We start from the raw sequence: 25634 nt of genomic DNA, 5'->3' as shown, positions 1-25634 counted from the left end.
GTTAGTCAGTAATGGGCAGTTTAGCACGTAGGCTTTTGCGACCAATATTATTCATAATATAAGTTTTTTGGGTCAGATTGCGCTATTTATAAATGTGTCGTAACCCTCCACCACTCGACACGGCCAAACAGTAAAAAATGTGTCACCTTTTTCAAAGGACAAAATAATTCAACAGCATTTTAAAATTTGAGTACGATGTTTCGCTGGTAATTACAATCAGCTTCATCGGGCAAGAATGGTGAAGCTCTCCTGTTGCTCCCGGTCTTAAATAGAGCAGCAGTAGGGCGACGTCATCATTTAATTCAATCTGGTGCAGTGATTCGAGGCAAAGAGGGTTAGGGTTCTTCCTCGACGCCCACCCATGGGGAAGGGAGATGGAACCGATGGAAAGTGGTGCACCTTGTCGCGCAGGGCCATGCCGGATGGCGCTGAGCGTCCACTACCGTGATTGCCGTCCGGGAGGACAGTGGAGGTGGCGGCCATGGCGGCGCGGCCTGCGGGGGGCAGGCCGCGAGCGTAGCCCCCCGTGAGCTGCAGGAAGTCGGCCTCCGAGAGGCTGTGCGAGGCTGCTGCCCAGGAGGGAGAGAACACATGCAGCTCAAACCCAGAAGGCCACCCTACAAGCAGACAGAATCAACTTGTCTCTATGTGAATCTATGGGTCTCTATAAACATCTATGGACCACTGTGTTAGTCTAAGGGTCTCTATGCAAGTCTGTGGGTCTCTATGTGAGTCTATCGGTCTTTATGTGAGTCTATGGATCTCTATGTGATTCTGTGGGTCTCTGTGTTAGACTATGGGTCTCTGTGTGAGTCTATGGGTGTCTGTAGCTGGCCATGCCACCCCACTTGCCCCCTCTGTCCCTGCCTGTTCAGACCCGCCCACCCCCGTGTCCCACCCCTGTGCCCCCCACCATTGGAGTTGAGCAGCCGCGTGACCACCTCGCTCTGCTGGCGCAGCAGCTTGGGCAGCGGAGTCCGGCTTGCAGCCTCTAAGGGTGGGGGTGGGAAGCAACGGGATAGTCACCCCAAGTCACGTGTTCGCTTTCTCGTCCTCACAGCCATGCAGCCGCTGACTGCGTGCATCGTTGTAAGTTTGAATCAATGTTGCCGAGCGCCTGCCCCCGAGGCCTGCTGGAGGCCCCAAGAGACCTCAGAGGCTCCTGGAAGCCACCTGGAGGCCCCTCGAGGCCCTGGAGGTCCCCTGGAGGCTCCCGGAGGCCCTGTGTGACGGCCTCCGGGGACGCGCATGGCCCACGGTGGTGGCGGTGGGGGTGGTGGCACCGTGGGCGTTGATGGAGGGGACGTTCTCCAGCAGCTCGCTGGGCGCCACGCGGGCCTTGCGCTGAGGATTGAGGCGCCAGTAGAGCAGCAGTGAAGCCCTGCGCACCGAGCGCTCAAACGCAGACTCCTGCGCCAGCTCCCGCACGCGCTCACGGTTCTCCTCCGTCAGCCCTGAGGGGCGGGGTGGAGAGAGTGGGGGGGCCATCAAATAAATGAAATAAGTATAACCCGTAAAAACAAAGTTTTTCACTATAAATCTTTTATATGCGTGGCAGCGAACTTAATATAAAGGATTTAAAAATATATTCGCCTGTGGAGGACGCGGGGATCGATCCCGCGACCTTTGGCATGGGAAGCGAGGGCGCTACCAACTGCACTACTCCGCCACGGCCTGTGGAGGGGTTACGCTCTGGGCTCTTATACTGTGACGTTCAGCCAAAGCCAAGAATTAGTTTCTATTTGAATATATGTAAAATAAATTTTTTTTGCCAAAAAAGTGTAAAATTTTGGGAATTTTTTTTCACGAACAATAATTGTCTGGTACAACGAGTCTGTGTGGAAAATGTCAGCTCGATTGGATCACGGGAAGTGGGGTAAAAAATGACCGAAAGATTTGCACGGTCGTAAGCAAGCAAGCACGCAAGCAAGCAAGTGAACTTAATATAAAGGATTTAAAAATAGTGGTCCTGTCGAGACACTGGGATCATGGCTTCCAACCCTGGGTCTGAGTCTCTCTCTCTCTTAGAAGGTTCATAATGGCCAGGTAGGAGACACTGAAATCCTGGGTTCAAGCCCTGGGTCTGAGTCTCACTCAGCTATTCTTCAGTGGAGATGTTGGATTGAGAAACTATAATGGTGGTGGTTGTTGTGGTGATCGTGTTGGCGGTGGTGGTTGTTGTGGTTGAGATGGTGGTGATTGCGATGGTAATTTTGGTTGCGGGGTTTGTGTTGGTGGTGGCGGTGGTTGTGTTGGTGGTGGCTGTGTTGGCCGTGGTGGTTGTGATGGTGGTTGTTGTGGTTGAGATGGTGGTGGTATTGGTGGTAGTTGTGGTCATGTTGGTGGTTGTTGTTGGTGGCCGTGGTGGCCGTGGTGGTGGTTGTTGTGGTTGAGATGGTGGTGGTATTGGTGGTAGTTGTGGTCATGTTGGTGGTTGTTGTTGGTGGCCGTGGTGGCTGTGGTGGCTGTGGTGGTGTGGGTCGCACCTCGCCCCTCGCGCTGGCACCTGCGCAGGAGGCGCGTGGCCAGCGCGTGGCCCTGGGCGGCAGCGCGCAGCAGCCAGCCCACCCCCTCCGTGCTGTGCAACTCCTCCTCCCCCTCCTCCCCCTCTTCTGCTTGCGCAAAGTAGTGCCTTGCCAGCTGCTCCACCACGGGGCATGGGAGGTGTGGAGGGGGCCACGGAGGGGGGTTGGTGGGGACGCAGGGGGGGGAGAGGGAGAGGGGGGTAGGGGAGAAGAGGGGGGGGTGACGCAGGGGGTGTGGGGGGCACGGGGGTGGGCACAGAGGAGTTGGGGGGGAGTGGGGCACGGGGGGGGGGGGGCCCGGGGTTGGTTTGGGGCCATGGGCACCGCACAGCGAGACGTGCCCTGGGTTCGACTCCCGACTCAGGTGCCACTCAGCGTGTACTTCATAATTAACTGTGTAACAAAACACTTTTTTTTTGTTCCTGGGTAGTAAGTGTTATTTCCTAATTGCTTATGCCTCAAAAGTACAGAAAATGGCTATTATTCCCCCCAAACTGTCCTTTTGTGACCAGGACAGTGATATTTAGAAATTTACCTATTTTCAATGAGAAAACGTGTGCATTTGTGTCTTTCCTAGGACATAAAGTCCTATGAAGGCCAACACCATAACTGGTCCTGGGCCTCCCCTAGGTCGACTTAGCCTCAAATTAGTACCTGGTGCGGTGTGTAAACATTGTCACTGGGGAGACAAAGGCGGTCGGGCGTGGTGCTGGCCACCCACCCCCTCGTGTACCGTTCCGGCCTTCATAGGTGCTCGCTAAGGCACTTGCCCCTACAGTCTGTTAAGGCTATATGGAGAATCTTTGTCTTTTTTGAATGACAGTGAGCGAGAGAGAAGTTTGAACGAGTTTCCCCTGGGTTCTCTAGTTTCCTCCTCCCATAGCTAAACCCACACCCACAGTGGAACTAACATCGACCCAACACCCCCGCTCCCGCCCCCCAATGCTGAACCCTTGCAGCAGTGAACTCCTCAACAGTAACCTCAAAACAGCCCGGCAGCACCCTCCTTGCAGGTGCCACGCAAACGCACTCGCCCCCATCACCTCTACCACCACCATGATCTTCACCACCATCACCATCATCTCCAACACTGTCACCTCCATCACTACCCCATCACCTCTAATAATAATACAATTTATATCGCACGCAATGTTGCGGACCGAAGACGCAATTATAAGGTGCGGAGCCGAGCAGTGTCAGATCGCGTCGCGTGGTTCCAGGGAGACGCGGTTAAATGTCGAGCTGAAGAGATGCACCTTTAGATTATTTTTTTATGAAGAAAATGATGGATCGTTACGGATGTTAATAAGAATGGCATTCCAGATGACGGGGGCTGCGATGGAGAAACAACAGTCCTTGTCCTGGGAGTTTCAATAAGGTTCTGTGATGCACTACGAAGGTTTCTACGATTAATTGAAGTGTAAGGCATCAGCAGAGAACTTAGGTACGTAGGTAACTGGATTTTAGGGCACGGTAGCAGAGGCAAGCGATCTTGAAGGTATATTCTGGTCGAAATAAGCAGCCAATAAAGGGCCCGAAGGATGGACAGGGAGTCAGGGCCAGGATTGCGGGGGCCATGGACAACTCGGGCAATGTGGTTTTGGAGGCGTTGTAGCTTATTTTGGTTGTCTGGAGAGGACTGAACGAGGACTGAGTTACAATAGTCGAGCTGCGACTCAACGATGCTGCAGGCAAGAGTATTTGCGATGTCAGAGGTGATGAGCGGATGTAGATGGCAGAGGGCCCTGAGATGGTAGTTGCAGGACTTGAGAACGAGATTGACAAGGGTGTCGAAGGAGAGAGTGGGATCCAGAGTGACGCGAGAAATGTCAGATGGTCGGAGAATGGAACAAAGGAACCAGCAATTGAGATTCCCGAGGGGAGTGGGAGTGAAACCAGTCTTTGCCGAGTGCCAATTAAGATGGTCTTGGATTTGGTCGGGTTTAGGGAGAGGTCATGATCTTGAAACCAGTGCTGTAATGCGGTCAGGCAAGCAAGTCAGAGCAGCCTCGAGAGTCTATAGTTAGATCAAGTTCTAGAGCTACCATCACCATCATCTCCATCACCTCCACCAGCATCACGTCCACTACCACCACTGTCAATCACCACCTACACCATCACCATAACCACCACCTCCACCATCACCACCACTCACCTCCACCTGGGCATCAGCAGATCCATCCCTCGCCCTCTGCTTGAGGTCGTTAAGGTCAGTGGCGGATGTTGTCCCCACATCGCCACTACTGCCACCACCGCCATCGCCACCTTCAAAACAACATCGCACTGCCATCAACACCTTCAAAATAAAATCGCACCACCATCACCACCTTCAAAACAACATTACCACAACCGTCACCAGCACCACCATCACCACCTTCAAAACAACATCGCTATCACCATCACCGCCATCACTATCACCACCATCAAAACATTGCTATCAACATCATCACCATCAAAACAATTACTCTCACCATCACCATCACCACCTTCACCACCATCACCACTGCATTCAAAAGCCATAGCAATCTCACCACCATCACTACCAATCAAAGACAAAGATCTCCCCCTGTCACCTCTTAACACATTGTTGGGGCAAGTGGTGTTAATGAATAGCACCTATGAAGGCCGGCACGGGGTAGGTAGGTAGCCAGCACCATGCCTGGTCGCCTTTATCTACCTAGTGGCGATGTTTATACACTGCACCAGGTACTCATTTAAGGCTGAGTCGACCTAGGGGATGACCAGGACCGGTTCAGATAATCGTCAATGGTGTTGACCATGAGCGGGAATCGAACCCAGGTTTCCGAATTCGTAGCACAGTGCGCTAGCCGCTACACTGCCACCATCATCACCCCTGCTTTCAAACCAGCATCTGCACTGAACTGTAACTGAGAGAGACCCAGACTCAGGGATTGAACCCAGGCTCTCGGTATTTCCCACACGGCCATAATGAAGCCCTAAGAGAGACAGAGAGGTTTAGATGTGAAACCCACCTTGGTGCAGATACCACATCACAGTCCCCTCTCCGTGCTGCTCCTCCATTCCCGCAAAGCCCTTGGAGCAACTCAACTAAAACCTCGTAACCAGGGATTTTCTAGAACCTCAAGTCTGGACCACGGTCTAGAGAGACAAAGGAGGAGAGAGGGACAGGGGAGATAGAAAGTGACCAGAGACAGAGGAGAGACAGATGAGACAGAGAGTAGCAGAGAAGACAGAGGAAAGAGACAGGAAATAGATAGAAGAGAGAGACAGAGGAGAGAAAGAGGAGACAGAGGAGAGAGGCACAGGGAAACAGGAGAGAGAGGGAAACAGGAAAGAGACAGAGGAAAGAGGCAGAGGGAGACAGGAGAGAGACAGAGGTAGACATGAGAGAGACGAGACTGAGTCGAGGTTGCAACATTGCGAGCCTGGGTTAGGGATAGGACAGAGGGCAAGTTCCATCGGGTGACAGGTTTAAAGTTCTAGAGTCCATGTCATGCAATTTTAGGAAGGTGAGGTTCTACATGGACAAGGTCTTGGAGAATCAACATAGACGTGGATTTCCAGTTGAGAAAAAGTTCTAGAGAGAGCAAGAGAGAAGAATGTATGGGTTGGTTCCAGAGAGAAGGAAAATCCGAATCTATAGTGACTCATGTCTTGAGATATGATATTCTATAGACTAGGATATAAAGATGTCATAATCTACAGACTGTGTTTAGAGATATTAGAATATAGACTAAACTAGGTGTTTGAGTCGATATATGGATCCGTTTCCAGAATCTATGGTCAGACCATGTTCCGGAGTCTATAGATATACTAGTTTCTGAAGTCTATAGACAGACCAGGTTATCAAGTGGAAAGTCATAGCAGGCTCTAGAGCCTATAGTTAAACCAAGTTCTAGAGCCTATAGTCAGATCGAGTTCTAGAGTCTATAGTTAGACCGAGTTCTAGTCTATAGTTATACCAAGCTCTAGAGTCTATAGTTAGACCAAGTTCTAGAGCCTATAGTTAGACCGAGTTCTAGAGTCTATAGTTAGACCGAGTTCTAGAGTCTATAGTTAGACCGAGTTCTAGAGTCTATAGTTAGACCAGGCTCTAGAGTCTATAGTCAGACCAAGTTCTAGAGCCTATAGTCAGATCGAGTTCTAGAGTCTATAGTTAGACCAGGCTCTAGAGTCTATAGTCAGACCACGCTCTAGAGTCTATAGTTAGACCGAGTTCTAGAGACTATAGTCAGACCAGGCTCTAGAGTCTATAGTCAGACCAAGTTCTAGAGTCTATAGTCAGACCAAGTTCTAGAGACTATAGTCAGACCAAGTTCTAGAGTCTATAGTCAGACCAAGTTCTAGAGTCTATAGTCAGACCAAGTTCTAGAGTCTATAGTCAGACCAAGTTCTAGAGACTATAGTCAGACCAGGCTCTAGAGTCTGTAGTCAGACCAAGTTCTATAGTCTATAGTCAGACCAAGCTCTAGAGTCGACAGTTAGACCAAGTTCTAGAGTCTATAGTCAGACCAAGTTCTAGAGACTATAGTCAGACCAGGCTCTAGAGTCTATAGTCCGACCAAGTTCTAGAGTCTATAGTCAGATCAAGTTCTAGAGTCTATAGTTATACCGAGTTCTAGAGTCTATAGTTAGACCGAGTTCTAGAGTCTATAGTCAGACCAAGTTCTAGAGACTATAGTCAGACCGAGTTCTAGAGTCTATAGGTAGACCAAGTTCTAGAGCCTATAGTTAGACCAAGTTCTAGAGCCTATAGTCAGGTCATAACAGGCTCTAAAGTCTATAGTTAGACCAAGCTCTAGAGACTATAGTTATACCAAGTTCTAGAGACTATAGTTAGACCGAGTTCTAGAGCCTATAGTCAGATAAAGTTCTAGAGCCTATAGCTAGACCAACTTCTAGAGACTATAGTTAGACCGAGTTCTAGAGTCTATACTTAGACCAAGTTCTAGAGTCTATAGTTAGACCGAGTTCTAGAGTCTATAGTTAGACCGAGTTCTAGAGTCTATAGTCAGACCGAGTTCTAGAGTCGATAGTCAGACCAGGCTCTAGAGTCTATAGTCAGACCGAGTTCTATAGAGCCTATAGTCAGACTGAGTTCTAGAGTTTATAGTTAGACCAAGTTCTAGAGCCTATAGTTAGACCAAGTTCTAGAGTCTATAGTTAGACCAAGTTCTATAGTCTATAGTCAGACCAAGTTCTATAGTCTATAGTCAGACCAAGTTCTAGAGTCTATAGTCAGACTGAGTTCTATAGTCTATAGTTAGACCAAGTTCTATAGTCTATAGTTAGACCAAGTTCTATAGTCTATAGTTAGACCAAGTTCTATAGTCTATAGTTAGACCAAGTTCTATAGTCTATAGTCAGACTGAGTTCTATAGTCTATAGTTAGACCAAGTTCTAGAGTCTATAGTTAGACCAAGTTCAAGAGCCTATAGTCAGACCAAGTTCTAGAGTCTATAGTTATACCAACTTCTAGAGACTATAGTCAGACCGAGTTCTAGAGTCTATACTTAGACCAAGTTCTAGAGCCTATAGTTAGACCAAGTTCTAGAGTCTATAGTTATACCAAGTTCTAGAGTCTATAGTTATACCAAGTTCTAGAGTCTATAATCAAACCGAGTTCTAGAGTCTATAGTTAGACCAAGTTCAAGAACCGATAGTTAGACCAAATTCTAGAGTCTATAGTTAGACCGAGTTCTAGCGCCGATAGTCAGATCAAGTTCTAGAGTCCATAGTTCACTCAGACCACCAAAGAGACAAACCAGGTCCCAGGATGTGGAGAGCGCAGCTCCTGACTCCTGTGGGGACGTGAACGCACGGCGCGTGAGCCCGTGTGCGGCACTATTAATACCCACGGTGAATACCGCATCAGCACCGCCGCAGTGCAACCTGCAGGCTGGCTCCCAGCCCACCCGCCATCCACACCACCACTACACTCACGGACGAACGATGTCCTTTACTTAGCCAGGCGAGAGCCCCCATTTAAATTCACCGTCTCAAGTGACTGACGTCCTTTATTTGACGAGGTGAGAGTCCCATTGATGTTTACCATTTCTTGTGATGTTCTTTATTAACCAGGCACCACCGCCACCACCAAAGACTGTTGGGCCAAGTACATTTAGCAAGCACCTATGAAGACTGGCACGGCACGAGGGGGTGGGTGGCCAACACCACACCCGACGGCCTGTCTCCCCAGTGGCGACGTTTTTGCACACCGCACCCGGTACTTATTTGAGGCTGAGTAGACCTAGGGGAGCCCCAGGACCGGTTAAGATAATCGCAATCACTGGTGTTGGCCGTGAATGGGAATTGAACTCGGGTCGCCGGGTTCGAAGCACATTGCACTACTGCTCCCATCACCACGACTACCACCAATGACACCTCCCGCATCATCACAAGTCGTCCCCAAACCCACAAATGAACCTTATGGCGGGACCCCGGGGTCCCGAATAAACGGAAGTCAAAATCGTAATTTATTCATTTATTTTTGCCGACTCCGTCCCACCGCGCACATAAACGCCGCGACCCGCCTGGCGCGGATCGTTCCGTTGTCGTGTCCAAGCGCAGCGGCGGCGAGGACGAATGCGCAGAAGAGCTGAACAAGCGAATGCTGCACTCCACGCTCGGGTACGGGCAGGATCATGAGTCTTGTCCAAAGCTGCTCAAACTGCCTACACCACTTAAGTCCTTTGTCATAACGGTTTGCATAATACAGTGAAACTGCTCTCTTATCTTCATTAGTATATGTGACCTACCAATGTTTGCAGCCAGGATCAATCGATGACAATCCTATTACCTGCAGATATTTAACAGATGAGATGCGTTGCACCGTAAATTCCTCCTGTTTGATACTTCTCTTGAACGTATATATGCATCTGTGCAGATAGTTTTTTTTTGCGGTGAAGCCATAGTCCCCAACGCTCGTATCAATGTGAATAAGAGGACATTGGTATAAACGCTTGTTACAATATGAACAGCGCATTGAAAACGTGTACTATTTTATGTACTGTTTACAGAATGTGTTCACAAATCCACACTGAGAACCCCGATGATTGAAAGAGGGGTGTACATTTTTTAGTGAATTTAAATAGAGGTACTGCAGGTAAGCAGTTTTCAGTTTTAAAGGCATAGTTTAAAAAGAGAACACTTGCCACCATCCTTCAAATCCATTGGTGAAAAAGAGCAAAGTTTTTGTTGACATATGTTTATGCGAGAGCCGGGGGCTTATGGGACCCCGGGGTCCCGCCATAAAAGGTCTAAATGTCAACAGCTGGAATGTCCTTGCAGGAACAGCGCCACCAGCCATGCGGAGAGCAGCAGCCGTGTGCGAGTCTGGAGGAGAGAGACTGGAGACCCCGGACAGCCTCCCCACGGGCGGCGCGAGCCGGCACCCCGTGTGGTCGCGAGGGAGCGACGCGACACGTGGCGGCGGTGGCGGCGGCGACGGGGCGAGTGGACGACTCCGGGTGCGAGCGAGCGAGCGCGGGGCAGGCAACACACGGAGCGCTCCAGGTGGACTTGGCACCCAGGTGGGGAGCTCCTGCCTGGCCACGTGGCAGAGCTCCGCACTGACACACGACGACCGTGTGGCTGAGAGGTGGCCATGCCACAGCGCTGCCTCTGGCAACACCACTCCCTCGTGTGCCTTGCCGACCTGGATAGGCGCCACCCGCTAACAGCACTTGCCGCAACAGCCGGTTAGAGGCGACTTGGGGGTCATTATCTGTGTCTGGTTGAAGTGGAGTTTCTGGGTGTGGTGAGCTGTTTATGGAAGTGATTGGTAGCAAAAGTCTACAGTTCCCTTTACTTAAACCAGCAGTGACGCCCAGTCACCCACCCTCGCCGTTATTCTGGCTCTGTGAGCCCCAGTGATTAACACCGGCCCCTCTGGGAGCCTTAGTCTGGCTCTGTGAGCCCCAGTGATTAACACCGGCCCCTCTGGGAGCCTTAGTCTGGCTCTGTGAGCCCCAGTGATTAACACCGGCCCCTATGGGAGCCTTAGTCTGGCTCTGTGAGCCCCAGTGATTAACACCGGCCCCTCTGGGAGCCTTAGTCTGGCTCTGTGAGCCCCAGTGATTAACACCGGCCCCTCTGGGAGCCTTAGTCTGGCTCTGTGAGCCCCAGTGATTAACACCGGCCCCTATGGGAGCCTTAGTCTGGCTCTATGAGCCCCAGTGATTAACACCGGCCCCTATGGGAGCCTTAGTCTGGCTCTGTGAGCCCCAGTGATTAACACCGGCCCCTCTGGGAGCCTTAGTCTGGCTCTGTGAGCCCCAGTGATTAACACCGGCCCCTATGGGAGCCTTAGTCTGGCTCTGTGAGCCCCAGTGATTAACACCGGCCCCTCTGGGAGCCTTAGTCTGGCTCTGTGAGCCCCGGTGATTAACACCGGCCCCTATGGGAGCCTTAGTCTGGCTCTGTGAGCCCCAGTGATTAACACCGGCCCCTCTGGGAGCCTTAGTCTGGCTCTGTGAGCCCCAGTGATTAACACCGGCCCCTCTGGGAGCCTTAGTCTGGCTCTGTGAGCCCCAGTGATTAACACCGGCCCCTATGGGAGCCTTAGTCTGGCTCTATGAGCCCCGGTGATTAACACCGGCCCCTACGGGAGCCTTAGTCTGGCTCTGTGAGCCCCAGTGATTAACACCGGCCCCTCTGGGAGCCTTAGTCTGGCTCTGTGAGCCCCAGTGATTAACACCGGCCCCTATGGGAGCCTTAGTCTGGCTCTGTGAGCCCCAGTGATTAACACCGGCCCCTATGGGAGCCTTAGTCTGGCTCTGTGAGCCCCAGTGATTAACACCGGCCCCTATGGGAGCCTTAGTCTGGCTCTGTGAGCCCCAGTGATTAACACCGGCCCCTATGGGAGCCTTAGTCTGGCTCTGTGAGCCCCAGTGATTAACACCGGCCCCTATGGGAGCCTTAGTCTGGCTCTGTGAGCCCCAGTGATTAACACCGGCCCCTATGGGAGCCTTAGTCTGGCTCTGTGAGCCCCAGTGATTAACACCGGCCCCTCTGGGAGCCTTAGTCTGGCTCTGTGAGCCCCAGTGATTAACACCGGCCCCTATGGGAGCCTTAGTCTGGCTCTGTGAGCCCCAGTGATTAACACCGGCCCCTATGGGAGCCTTAGTCTGGCTCTATGAGCCCCGGTGATTAACACCGGCCCCTATGGGAGCCTTAGTCTGGCTCTGTGAGCCCCAGTGATTAACACCGGCCCCTCTGGGAGCCTTAGTCTGGCTCTGTGAGCCCCAGTGATTAACACCGGCCCCTCTGGGAGCCTTAGTCTGGCTCTGTGAGCCCCAGTGATTAACACCGGCCCCTATGGGAGCCTTAGTCTGGCTCTGTGAGCACCAGTGATTAACACCGGCCCCTCTGGGAGCCTTAGTCTGGCTCTGTGAGCCCCAGTGATTAACACCGGCCCCTCTGGGAGCCTTAGTCTGGCTCTGTGAGCCCCAGTGATTAACACCGGCCCCTATGGGAGCCTTAGTCTGGCTCTATGAGCCCCAGTGATTAACACCGGCCCCTATGGGAGCCTTAGTCTGGCTCTGTGAGCCCCAGTGATTAACACCGGCCCCTCTGGGAGCCTTAGTCTGGCTCTGTGAGCCCCAGTGATTAACACCGGCCCCTATGGGAGCCTTAGTCTGGCTCTGTGAGCCCCAGTGATTAACACCGGCCCCTCTGGGAGCCTTAGTCTGGCTCTGTGAGCCCCGGTGATTAACACCGGCCCCTATGGGAGCCTTAGTCTGGCTCTGTGAGCCCCAGTGATTAACACCGGCCCCTCTGGGAGCCTTAGTCTGGCTCTGTGAGCCCCCGTGATTAACACCGGCCCCTCTGGGAGCCTTAGTCTGGCTCTGTGAGCCCCAGTGATTAACACCGGCCCCTATGGGAGCCTTAGTCTGGCTCTATGAGCCCCGGTGATTAACACCGGCCCCTACGGGAGCCTTAGTCTGGCTCTGTGAGCCCCAGTGATTAACACCGGCCCCTCTGGGAGCCTTAGTCTGGCTCTGTGAGCCCCAGTGATTAACACCGGCCCCTATGGGAGCCTTAGTCTGGCTCTGTGAGCCCCAGTGATTAACACCGGCCCCTATGGGAGCCTTAGTCTGGCTCTGTGAGCCCCAGTGATTAACACCGGCCCCTATGGGAGCCTTAGTCTGGCTCTGTGAGCCCCAGTGATTAACACCGGCCCCTATGGGAGCCTTAGTCTGGCTCTATGAGCCCCGGTGATTAACACCGGCCCCTATGGGAGCCTTAGTCTGGCTCTGTGAGCCCCAGTGATTAACACCGGCCCCTCTGGGAGCCTTAGTCTGGCTCTGTGAGCCCCAGTGATTAACACCGGCCCCTATAGGAGCCTTAGTCTGGCTCTGTGAGCCCCAGTGATTAACACCGGCCCCTATGGGAGCCTTAGTCTGGCTCTGTGAGCCCCAGTGATTAACACCGGCCCCTCTGGGAGCCTTAGTCTGGCTCTGTGAGCCCCAGTGATTAACACCGGCCCCTATGGGAGCCTTAGTCTGGCTCTATGAGCCCCAGTGATTAACACCGGCCCCTATGGGAGCCTTAGTCTGGCTCTGTGAGCCCCAGTGATTAACACCGGCCCCTCTGGGAGCCTTAGTCTGGCTCTGTGAGCCCCAGTGATTAACACCGGCCCCTATGGGAGCCTTAGTCTGGCTCTATGAGCCCCAGTGATTAACACCGGCCCCTCTGGGAGCCTTAGTCTGGCTCTATGAGCCCCAGTGATTAACACCGGCCCCTATGGGAGCCTTAGTCTGGCTCTATGAGCCCCAGTGATTAACACCGGCCCCTATGGGAGCCTTAGTCTGGCTCTGTGAGCCCCAGTGATTAACACCGGCCCCTCTGGGAGCCTTAGTCTGGCTCTATGAGCCCCGGTGATTAACACAGCGAACTGATGGTGGCAGGCTCGGGGCAGGAAGACAGAACAGAGCCAGGAGCTCTGGGTGGACCGGGATGACTGACAGATGCAACACCTGGAAACACAAAAAAAGTTCATCCGTATAGCGTGTAACACTGTTGGGGCAAGTGCTGTTAGCGAGAAGCAGCACCTGTGAAGGCCGGCACGGCACGCGAGGGGGTGGGGGCCCAGCCCCGCGCCCGGCCACCTTTGTCTCTCCAGTGCTGCCGCTTTACACACAGCCCACAAGGTGCCCACACGAGGCCGAGTCGACCTAGGCAACCCCCAGTACCGGCTCAGATACAGCACTCCCCATCACCGCTGTTGGTGGTGGCCGCGAACTCGATACGTCCAGGTTCGCACCGCGACGTGCTAACCGACTACGCTCACCTCTAGCCCACCGCTAGCCCACCCGCTCACTCACAGACTCACTCGCAGACTCACTCACAGACTCACTCACTCACAGACTCACTCGCGGCAGCTGCCACCCTCGCCCACCTTCACTGTCGGCTCGCTCCACGCTCGCCATGGGACTCCGCCGACTTCCCCCTCCCACCACCCCTTGCCAAGATGGCGGCGCGGTTGTTGCCGTCTCGTGCTTGAGACCTCACGCCTACAAGGAACAGCCCGTGCCAAGATGGCGGCGCGGTTGTTGCGGTCTCGTGCTTGAGACCTCACGCCTACAAGGAACAGCCCGTACCAAGATGGCGGCGCGGTTGTTGCGGTCTCGTGCTTGAGACCTCACGCCTACAAGGAACAGCCCGTACCAAGATGGCGACGCGGTTGTTGCGGTCTCGTGCTTGAGACCTCACGCCTACAAGGAACAGCCCGTGCCAAGATGGCGGCGCGATCCGCTGGTCGCTTGTGAGCAACGTCACAGGAAGTCAATAAAGCAAATTCAATCTATTTTCGAATTCACATTTAAAGTTCATTGTTGCCGCTACGTTGGCAGTGGTGCACAAAAAAAAGTCAACGCGATTCCGACGTTTCGGGAAATGACCCTTCTCAATTCATGTGCTCTGACAAAAGGCAATTTCTAAAACGTCGTCGCCTAAGTGTTGCCGAGGTCCGCGGTTCAATCCCGCGGCTGCCCTGGTTAATAACACTGCGGTGTTGGAGATCGGCAGCCAACCTGGTTCGTCTTGCGATATTGTATTACCACAACACCAAGATCCCCTTATAGCCTTATAATTTTGGGACAAGTGCTGTTAGCGAGGACCTATGAAGGCCTGCGCAGCTCATTAGGCGTGTGGCCAACACCACGCCCGGTCGCCTTTGTCTCCCTCGTGGCGATGTTTACACACCGCACCAGGTTCTCATTTGAGGCTGAGTCGACCTAGGGGAGGCCCAGAACCGGTTCAAATTATCGTCACTTTGTGTTGTCCATGAGCGGGAAAACTCGGGTCATCGTGTTTGTATGCCTCACACACACGATTATCCACAGCCTGCAGTACAACGGGGAGAATATAGACATTTCACCTAAAAAGGGAACCTGGGTTGGCAATCGAACCCAGGTCCTTTCGCGTTGTGAGGTACAAGTGGAACCACAGTGCTACGCGGCCACCCAAATTACATCTGACACTTAAAACAAAGAGAAGCGTGGAGTCTCATTGTCATTATTGATCAGACTCGACGAAGCGCGGCTTATTCTGTCACTGGCGCTCTGGTCACAGCACTAATTCGGCCGCTGTTACTTTTGTCCCATTTGCATTGAATTATAATGTGTAACAATTATTCTTTTTTTTGTTCCTGGGTAGTAAGTGTTATTTCCTAATTGCTTATGCCTCAAAAGTACAGAAAATGGCTATTAATCCCCACAAACTTTGCTTTTGTGACCAGGACAGTGATATTTTGAAATGTAACTATTTTCCAGAACATTCCAGATAGATTCAGTGCTGAGTAAACTTGGAGTAACTTCTAGAACACTATAGAACGTTCCAGTAATATACATTGCAGTGTAAATATTAATATTAAGTCCATCAGTTTAGTTCCAGCTGCCTAAGTGGATACATATCTGCATTTTTCTGAGATGGCATCAAGAGGCTGCAAGCATCCGGCAGACGCATTTTGCTTTGTCTGCAGCCAATTTATCAAGACAAGAGCAAAAACGCACTCTGTGGAAGCATCTGCTAAGATGTGTGAGGCCTACAAGGCATATTTCGGCATGCCCGTTAGGGATCAAGACAAACCTTGCGCACCTCATTTCATCTGCGAGCAATGCAAAAAAACTCTGGAAGGTAAGATGGCCAATTGTTGCTCGGAATTTTATGTTATTAAATTTGTAAAAATTTAACAATGTAATCATTGATGGTTAAAGGTACGGATCAATGAGGGGAACTTCCCTAGTGGGACTGTGGATAATTCCAAGCATGAGAGTTCGCATATTAGAGTGTTATGTTTTTGTTTAGAATTAAAATTGCTTAAAGAGTCTGAGTGGTTTTTTCCTGAGTTCATGCATAATAATCTTATTTATAAGAACTGTATCCTGCGTTGAGAGTTGAATTCGGAGACCTGACATAAACACACTAAGACATAATCAGTAAATGTTAAAGTGAGAATAATTGTATTATCCCGACTGATAACACTGGTCAACAAAAAAAACACATTTTTTTCTGGCCTGGACTTTTGCAGCTGTTTTAGACTAATTTCAGGGTGCTGATTCCAAATCTGATCTCAGATTTGCTCTATCACATCTATCGGCATACCCCATTTTCATTGATTTTACCCGAAATTAACTCTGTCACTTATGATTGCAAGTTGTTGCGAGTCAGTGACTGCTTTAGTGTTAAAATATGGTGCTGTATTTTTAGGATAGTGTGTTTATAATATAATTTTATGTAGATATCCACATTTATTAAATATTTTTCTTCTGCAGTTTTTATTGAAAATGCAATATTTGATATCTCAAAAACCTGATGTGATAGACAAAAACTGATGCCAGATTTGGAATGAGCACCCCCAAATTACCTTAAAGCCAGAAAAAGTGTGTTGACCAGTGTAATACAAACCTAGACAACGAAGCTAAGCCTAATTATCATAACTGCCCACATTTGCACAATCACATACATTAGCATACATTGAAACGACTATATCCATAATTAGCATAATTTAAGTACATAATTACATACATTTGCATAATCTCCGAAAATTTACGCATTTTTCCAATCTTCATTTAATTTCTATTTTTTAAAATTAATTTTTCAAGACCCGACATACAACAGTCTCCAAGGCGGTTTTACCACGTTTCCCTGCTATCTTTGCCTTTGGGACAGCGGGGACACCAAGGCGCACTTACCACAGGCGGGACTGGCCACAGTGGACCGAGTTTTCTGTGGGGAGGAACAAAGTCAAGCGGGAACCACTGGGGGACCTCCGGAAGGTGCTGATGCCCCCACTACACATCAAATTGGGCCTTATGAAACAATTTGTCAGATCTGTAGATGAGTCAGCAGCATTTAAGTACCTTCAAGACTTCTTCCCTAAGCTGTCTGAGGCAAAGGTCAAAGCCGGTGTCTTCGTCGGACCACAGATACTAAAAAGATCGTGGAGTGCAATGAATTCCCCAAGAAGCTCACAAGTAAGGAGAAAGCAGCTTGGAACAGCTTTGTCGCAGTGATTCGTGGCTTCCTGGGCATCCACAAGGTCGAAAACTACGTGGAGCTGGTTGAAACTGGTGAAGAACTACGGCACGATGGGCTGTAGGATGCCCCTCAAAGTCCATATCCTTGATGCTCATCTTGATATATTCAAGGAGAACATGGGAGTGTACTCGGAGGAGCAAGGCGAGCGCATCCACCAGGATATACTGGACTTTGAACGCTGCTACCAAGGACAGTATAACAAGAACATGATGGGAGACTACATTTGGGGGTCGATTTACAGTATGATCGTAAATCTCGAGAAACTACTCACTTATAAATCTTTTGTAGTTATTTTTTAATTACTTTAGTAGAAATACATATACATTTTGATTCATATGGTTTTTTGCTGACTTGTGAACGAAAAGACACAAATTCGCCCGTTTTCTCATTGAAAATAGGTAAATTTCAAAATATCACTGTCCTGGTCACCAAAGCAAAGTTTGTGGGGAATAATATCCATTTTCTATACTTTTTAGGCGTAAGCAATTACGAAATAACACTTTCTACCCAGGAAAAAAAATTGTGTTACATAGTGTTATCGGCGGTGATTTAGTCGGCGCTATAATTGCTCTGTGATTGTTGTGGGGGTCGAACACGAGCACCCCGACTCAGACACGAGGTGCTGAAGGGGATTAGATCTGGAGGTCAAGGCCAGGTTGTCCAGTGCCCGGGGCCACAAGACGATCACTTGTGTGGCAGTGCAGGTGGCAGAAAATTAATGCTGGCGAGTCTCTACAATAGCACACGCCGCACGTTATTCATATTATTATTGTCGGCCAGCATAATAACATGTTTATTTTATCAGGTAAAGTCCACTGACCTATATAGCTCTTTTCAGAAGCGACCTGGCTATCACAAATTATAGTTCAACGAAGTGGCTAGTCATCATGTGGAAATTGGTAGCAGATATATAATTAATCTAAACGCACGATGTTGATTCAATGTGGAGGGAAAAACCGGAGGACCCGGAGAAAAATCCAAGCGACCGCGGGGTGAACATGCAGACTCCAAATATACAGCAGCAGGCGTCAGGGTCGGGATCGAACCCACGACCTCCTGTATATCAGGCGAGGTAGTTAACATCTCACCACTACAGCAATTGGAGCTGGAGGTCAAGGCCAGGTCATCCAGTGCCCGGGGCCACAAGACGGCCACTCGTGTGGCAGTGGAGGGTGCAATCCAAAGGATTGCACTCTCATGCCTTTGGATTGCACCACTCTTCGATTTTCCATGAACATGCTAATCTCTCACATTAAAATAGCCACTTCTGTGCCCTCGTCGAGGAGGCTGCTCTCCGATCTTACATTTACATGCTATTTCTCACATTAACATAACTAGCCCCGCCCACTTCTTTATGACCCTTGGGCTACACCGATTTCAAACAATTTAAAACATTCTGCCTCAGCAGCAGATCAGGCTTCCCACCTGATGATGGACGCTTGAGTTGCGCCCGAAACGTCGTGATTTATTTTATTTTATACCTACGTGACTTTACTGAAAGAACCAAAGAGTATGGATTCCTGCAGTCACGAAAGCTTCAAATCAAGATTTATTGTACTAACATTGGCTATGCATCCTCAAGCTGACACTCTTCTGCAAATTACTCAATTTGGGGTTACACATAGCAACATCGTCCCTGCTGCCAAACTACTGCAGACTGTCTGTGACACATAACCCCTTACTTGGTGATGATAGTCTTGCGCAGAGCTGTATTTATTTGTCACAGTTCAGCTTTGGCTTGGACTGTAGCACTCAGTTGCTTTTACAAATGCATGAGTGGCTCAGCCATGGCTTGGCTCAGGCTCAGCTCTATTAAAATCCTGAGCATGGCTGTGGGACCGTGCTCAGAGCCGGCTCAAGTTAAGCATGGCTTTGAGCCGGCTCACTTGTGCCAGAGCCAAACCTAAGCCTAGCCCTCAACTTCGAATAGCCTAAGAATGTGTGACTACCAAAAGTACTGCGTTCACATTCACGGAGAGAGCAGAGCGAGACTCACTATGCCCGGTGGTGATGGCACACGTGACCTATAACCCAGTACTGTGGAGGCAGCGAGGGTTAGTGGATCACGTCGATGTCGGCAAACTGCATTCCCCTCTTCCTCAAGGTCTCCATGCCCTGGCTTGCCAGGAGAAGGCAGTCGGCGTGTGTATTCATCATCATCCGTTTTAACTGTACGGGGATGGAGTGTTGCCCGCCTCGTACCTTTGCGTTTTCTCTTGGTGCTCCAGTTTGGACCCACATGTGTAAAGGAGAGCCGACACAAGATTGCAGGGGTTTCGTCTTTTAATCCTTTTCTCCCATCCACACCTGTCCCCCGCCGTCCCAATTTCGTTCCCGCCAAAGGCCCCCTCTTCCCGCCCGTTCTCCCCTTATATCTCCTCGGTCACCCCTCCCACGAACCCTCCTGTTGGTGGGAATCCTTCCCCTGACACCCCTACATCACCCCCCCCCCCCCCCCCCGGAGGAAAAAAAACGTCCTCGGTTCTGCCTCCCCCATGGACCATTTAAGTCTTCCCATGCCTCCCACCACTGACAGTGACGACAGCCCTTAACCCCCCCACAACCATACAATGCAATATAACACAACAAAATCAATTGCGCGGCCTGCCCAGGTCTCCAGCCAGCGTCCCGGAACAGCCCGGACATCCACAGGCAGCAGATGACCGTGGCGGCCCCCTCCTTCGAAGGCCCTCTCGTCGCGGTCCCTGGTTCGGTGGTGCCGGTGTCGCCTTGCCTGGCGCCGCTGTCTCTCCGGCCCCCGCTCGTGCCGCCGCTCCGTCAGGCCTCACATGGGGTGCTGTAGGTGACAAGGGAACACAGGGCACCGAACCCCCTGCCGGTCGGCGCGTGGTGGTTGGCGACCTTGGCCTGGGTAGGGATGATGATGATGTTGGCAGTGATGTTGGTGGTGATGTTGGTGAAGATGACGGTGGAGAGATGTATGGCTTAAGGCGGGTGGGGTGTACAAACCATCGTCGCTTACCCAGTTGGACCTGGACGCACTGCGGTCGGAGTGCTTTAATGACCTCGACTGGCCCTTTCCAGGGTCGGTGCAGCTTTGGTGAGAGGCCAACCGGCACCTGAGGACAGTGTAGCCATGCCTGGTCCCCGACTTTAAAGGGCTTGGCTGTCACTGTCCTCTCCCGTATCCGTACATTACTCTCTTGGCTCGTGGCCGATGCGGCCTCGGCTGCTTGACAGGCCTCTCTCAAATAAATGAGGGAGGTCTTTAGTGCCTTCGGCCATGCGTCAGCTCTTGCGGGAATGTCCGTCAGCTGCACCTCAATAGGCGGAACGGGATCCCGTCCGTACATCAGGAAAAACGGCGAGAACCCCGTTTTTGCCTCGTGCGGGGCCACCCTGTACGCCGCTAAGACCGATGGAATGTGGAGGTCCCAGTCGGAATGGTTTTCGTCCACCACGTGGGACAGCATGGCCGCTATGGTGCGGTTAAGCCGCTCTACCATCCCATCGGTCTGGGGATGATACGGAGATGTTCGGACCTTTTTAGTGCCCAGGATAGAGCAGACGTCCTTCAATAGCCGTGAGGAGAAATTCCTGCCCTGATCCGTGAGCAACTGCTCCGGTGCCCCCTTATCAAGGACATAGCCCCCCACGAAGGCATCGGCGATAGTCTGTGCCGTTTGGTCCAGGAGGGCCCACACCATCGGCCACCTCGTGCAGTACTCGACTCCGACCAACAGGTATTTATTTCCCCGTGGCGTGACCGGCAGTGGTCCCAGGATGTCCAACGCAATCAATTTGTTGACCCTGGTCACCGTGATGGGCTGTAGGGGCGCCCGGCTTACCCGAGGTGGCGGCTTTCGCCGCGCACATTCGACGCAGGTAGCGACCCATCGATGCACGTCAGCGGTCATACCTGGCCAAAAGTACCGACGCTGTAATGTGTACAGTGTCTTCCGCCCCGCCAGGTGCAGCAGCTGGCGGCCGTGTACGTCCATAACCAATTGTTGACGCAGCGACTCCGGAACTACCAGGCATCGCCGGTGCCCTGTCGGGTCCCATCGCATGAGGAGGTCCTCCCATACGATGTACTCCTCCCCCCCTGCCTCTGCTGAGGCGCGTAGCGTTCGCAGTGGGGCTTCCTCCAGCTGTAGCCATCTCCAATCATCCAAGGTCAGCCCCAGGTCGTGGTCGGTCAGCTGGACCTCACCCTGTGCGCCCTCCGCCGTGCGTACGGGAGCGATGACCGTCCCCTCCGGCCTCGCCTCCTTGCAGCGTGCCCCGCCTGTGGTGCATGCACAAGGGCCCTGGGGCGCCAGTCGGGACAATGCGTCTGCGTTGGCGTGTCTGGTCCCTTTGCGATGCACCACTTGGTACCTGTACTCCTGCAGGCGCTCTATCCATCTGGCCAGCTGGCCCGAAGGCTGGTCGATGCGGAGCGAATACTGCAAGGCCGCGTGGTCAGTGCGGACCGTAAATTTGCGACCATACAGGTAGGGTCGGAATTGCTGCACGAAGTGAATGACTGCCAGGAGTTCCCTACGTGTGACGTAGTAGCGCTGCTCCGCTGATGAAAGCACGCGACTACCGTAGGCGATAACCACCTCCCGACCCTGAGGCACGTTTCCCATTGGAGGCCTGCTAAGGCCAACTCCATTATGCGTTGGAACGTCGCCGGCGCAGTCTGAAGGCCCATAGGCAGGCAGTTGAACTCAAACAGGCCCTGTGGTGTCCGGAACGCTCTTTTAGGCCGGGAGTCCGCGTCTAGTGGGACCTGCCAGAACCCGGACAATAAATTCAGCGTACTGAAAAATGTAGCTCCCGCCAGTGCATCCAATGAGTCGTCGATACGTGGTAGGGGATATGTGTCGGCCAGCGTGACGGCATTGAGGCGTCGGAATTCCACACAGAATCTCAGTGACCCGTCTGACTTCTTGACTAGGACCACCGGTGCCCCCCAGGGACTCGAGGATGGAGAAATTATGTCGGCCCGCAGCATCTCCTGCACCGCTTGTTGAATGTGCCCTTTTTCCATTGGGCTCATTCTATATGTGTTTTGGCGCAGGGGTGCGGCATCTCCCGTGTTGATGTGGTGCTGCGACAGATTTGTGCGCCCTAGGTCGAACGGTCCCCGGCTGAACACGTCCGAGAACTCATGCAATAACGAGTGCAGCTGGTGTTTCTGGTCGGGCGGCAATCCCGGCTCCGGCCCCGCCAGCTGGTCCATCCACGATTCGGCCCATCTGTCCTCGTACTGGCTGATGCTGCCTACAAGCTCGGGCTCCGTCCTGGGGGCTCCTAGTGACAAGGGACTAACGTGGGCCAGAACTGTTCCCTCCTGCACCGTTGCTGTTCTATCGGAGGTGTTCAGCACCTGAATGAACAGATGCTGGTTCCTCTGGACAATAGTTTCGGCTCCCACCAGCGCATGGCGATCCGTGGCAGATGACGCCGGAGACACCAGGATGGGTGAGTCCGGTCGGGCTGTCACGAGGGCGGACCGATATCGCAGCGGAATCAGCATCTGGGCTGCCGGGGGAATGGAGACAGACTTACTGACCAGAGCCTGCATGTAGGGTACACCCCGGCCGGCCCCCTGCGCCTTTAGGAAATGGAGATGCGTTCCCTGGACTTCCACTCGCCCATTGGCCAGATCGATTTTCATTGGCATCCGCCTCAGAAAGTCCGTCCCCAACAGGCAGGGTATGGGCAATGTTGCTGAGACAAGGATGGGTCCTGCTACCGAAATCTGCCCAATCTGTATCGGGGCTTCAACCTGGCCCAGGAAGCCCATGCTGCCTCCATTTGCTGCATTGAACCTCGTCTTGACGGGGACTAAAGGTCGGTTTTAATCCGGCAGCATCTCGTGCATGGTGCTCGAGATGATCGTGGCTGATGCCCCCGTGTCAACCAAGATACGTGCTGACACTCCCGCGATTTCACCGACCAGGACCGAGGTTCCTGACGTGGCCACTACCACCCGCCTTGCCAGCTTCCTCCATTGTGTGGCTGAGTCCGGCTACTGACCAGGTGGTGAGATGATGGGGGATGGATGTGAATGGACCAAAGATGGGGTTTCCCCCTTTGGAGTGCGTCGCAGCAGGGTGAACGCGCCCTTGTTACATAGTGTGGGCTTCCCCCTGGGTTGCGGGCTGGGCTCTTTATATGTGGTGCAAATTGCCCCCCCTTGGAGACGTAGGATGGGCCCCCCTTGTGGTGTGGGGGGGGGGGGGCCCATTGTAGGGGGCGGTGGGGATTGGGGGTTGGGCCTTTCCGTGAGCCCCTCCCTTCCTGGCAACTCGCCGGCGTCGCAGGTAACTGGTGACGACACTTCCGGTTGTGACGTCACGTTCGCCCGCGGAACCATGCCCGCCCCCGACGCCACACCCGGCCGCGACGTCACTCCAGCCCGCGACGTCACTCCCGCCCGCGACGTCACTCCCGCCCGCGACGTCACTCCCGCCCGCGACGTCACTCCCGCCCGCGACGTCACTCCCGCCCGCGACGTCACTCCCGCCCGCGACGTCACTCCCGCCCGCGACGTCACTCCCGCCCGCGACGTCACTCCCGCCCGCGACGTCACTCCCGCCCGCGACGTCACTCCCGCCCGCGACGTCACTCCCGCCCGCGACCTTACTTCCGCCCGTGACCTCACGCCCGCGACGCCACGTCCGGTCGCGCCGACACGTCCGGTCGCGACGTCCCTCTCGGCCTCGGCGCGATTCCCGGCGCGGTCCTCAGCCCCGGCGCAATTCTCGGCGCGATCCGCGACACCACTTTCGGCCGCGACGTCACTTCCGGATGCAACGTCACGTCCGTTCGCGACGCCACTTCTGGTTGCGACGCCACTTCTGGTCGCGACGCGATCACCGGCCCCGGCGCTATCCTCGGCGCGATCCCCTTCCCCCGACCAGGACAGTGGGGACCGGGGAACGACACCGATGGCGCCCACCCCGAGGAGACTCCTGGTGAGTTCGCGGCGTCGAGGTTGTAATTGCTCGGCCCGACCGAGAGGCCGGGCGGGACGGCGTCACTCGCCTGGATCCTGTCGGCGTTCGGCCCCGGCGGGTTCCAGGTGGCGTTGGCGGCCTCCGGCTCCATGCGGCACCCCCTCGCCACATGCCCCTCTCGACCACAACGGTGGCAAACCCACGGGGCGTTCCGTCGGGGTGGCTCGGCGCGATGTTGTAGAGGCGGCTGCCAGCGACGCGGCGGCTGGTCGCGCCCCTGGTCCCTCTGCTCCGCAAGTCCCCGGATCGCCGCGTACACCTCCCACAGCGATGGCTCCAGCTCAGACGTCAGGGGTCCGTTCCCAGCTGCCCCACAGGCAGCCTGTGGCGACGGTGCAGGTTCGGCGGTTGGTGTCGCTGGACCCAGTAGTGCCGCGGCAACGGCTCGGCTGTTCCCCCCCGCCGCGCCAGCCACCCGGCCCACGGGTGGCACCCAGCCCATGACCTACTCGTGGGCTTGGATGGTCCGGGCAGCCCACAGCGAGGTGCGTTCCTCCAGCGTCACCACGGGCATTATAACGCCGGCGCGGCAAGCGTAGGCGATGAGGTGCTCGACCACGAGGTCCTCGAGCGCTTCTTCAGCCAGGCGAGGGAAAGCCCTCCTCGCCAACACGAGCAGCGCACCCCTGTAGGCTAAAGGGGAAGGGAGATGTAAGAGGAGAATGCCTCTTCGCCCAGAACGGATGGCAAAGCTCGTAGTGCCTCTTCATCTGTCCACTCGAGAGCGTGGAAGGGAGCCTCGAATCGGCGGACAAACCCCTCCCAATCTTCTTCCTCGGCCACGAACTTGTCGACGGGCCCCAGCCGACGCGGCCGTCCTGCCACCTGCAGGTGTGACGAGGTTGGTTGCGGCTCCTGCCCGGCCGGCTGGTCGGCCTCCGGGTCCCGTGGCCTCTCCTCCCGTAGTACGCGTGGGGGTCCTGGTGCTGGCGGGCCCCCCATAGGGAGCCTCTGCAGTAACTCCTGGAGTGCCCTCTCCACGCGGGCCATGCGGTCCTCCATGGGGTCCTCCAGGCGATCCAGGCTCCCTGCTGCTGCTTCTGGTAGCAGGCCCCCTTGTTGCCCGGGATAGGAAGGATCCCCGGCCCCTGCTTCCTCTTCTCTTGGCTCTTTTCCGCGGGGATTCTTCTTCGTAGTCATTGTTCATCCCACCGCTGCCACCAGATGTAAAGGAGAGCCGACACAAGATTGCAGGGGTTTCGTCTTTTAATCCTTTTCTACCATCCACACCTGTCCCCCGCCGTCCCAATCTCGTTCCCGCCAATGGCCCCCTCTTCCCGCCCGTTCTCCCCTTATATCTCCTCGATCACCCCTCCCACTAACCCTCCTATTGGTGGGAATCCTTCCCCTGACACCCCTACACATGTATGAACACTTAATCATTGGCTGGAAACTTGGAGGACCACGGATATTAGGCAATTGTTTGCCCCGACTCAAGGCCCGGAATTTGCCTTCCCACTTGTCTGTGGTTACTCGTGCTTCTGCGTGTGAGTCTATAAGACTGTGAGTCTCTGTGTTTGTGTGTGTCTGGGGAACTGCGAGTCTGTGGGTCTCTGGCTTCACTACTTTCACACGCACGCGGCTGCACACACAAATACTCACTCTCAGC

At 53.4% G+C, this 25634-nt stretch overlaps 1 protein-coding gene across 3 annotated transcripts in view; it reads right to left on the bottom strand.

Moving 5' to 3' along the window:
• The window catches only part of LOC133355756 (wolframin-like), a 39083-nt gene extending 25088 nt beyond the window's left edge, over nt 1-13995 (bottom strand). The window contains exons 1-6 of one of the 3 annotated variants that reach the window (XM_061573083.1): nt 13909-13995; nt 4681-4790; nt 2487-2640; nt 1284-1454; nt 914-991; nt 400-569 (exon numbers count right to left, since the gene is read on the bottom strand). In XM_061573083.1, coding sequence (XP_061429067.1) covers nt 400-569; nt 914-991; nt 1284-1454; nt 2487-2640; nt 4681-4790; nt 13909-13939 — 714 coding nt within the window. In that variant the 5' untranslated portion in view covers nt 13940-13995. Of the gene's footprint in view, nt 1-399; nt 570-913; nt 992-1283; nt 1455-2486; nt 2641-4680; nt 4791-5518; nt 5646-13908 lie in introns of those variants that run through there. The other 2 variants (XM_061573081.1, XM_061573082.1) reach the window with 2 other exon arrangements.
• Nucleotides 13996-25634: the final 11639 nt, after the last annotated feature.

Source organism: Lethenteron reissneri, chromosome 52 (assembly GCF_015708825.2).
Source record: "Lethenteron reissneri isolate LAM-NWPU_2019-01 chromosome 52, ASM1570882v1, whole genome shotgun sequence".
Classification (NCBI taxonomy): domain Eukaryota; kingdom Metazoa; phylum Chordata; class Hyperoartia; order Petromyzontiformes; family Petromyzontidae; genus Lethenteron; species Lethenteron reissneri.
The sequence above is the reverse complement of the archived record's forward strand: the minus strand, read 5'-3'. Positions and strand labels throughout refer to the sequence as shown.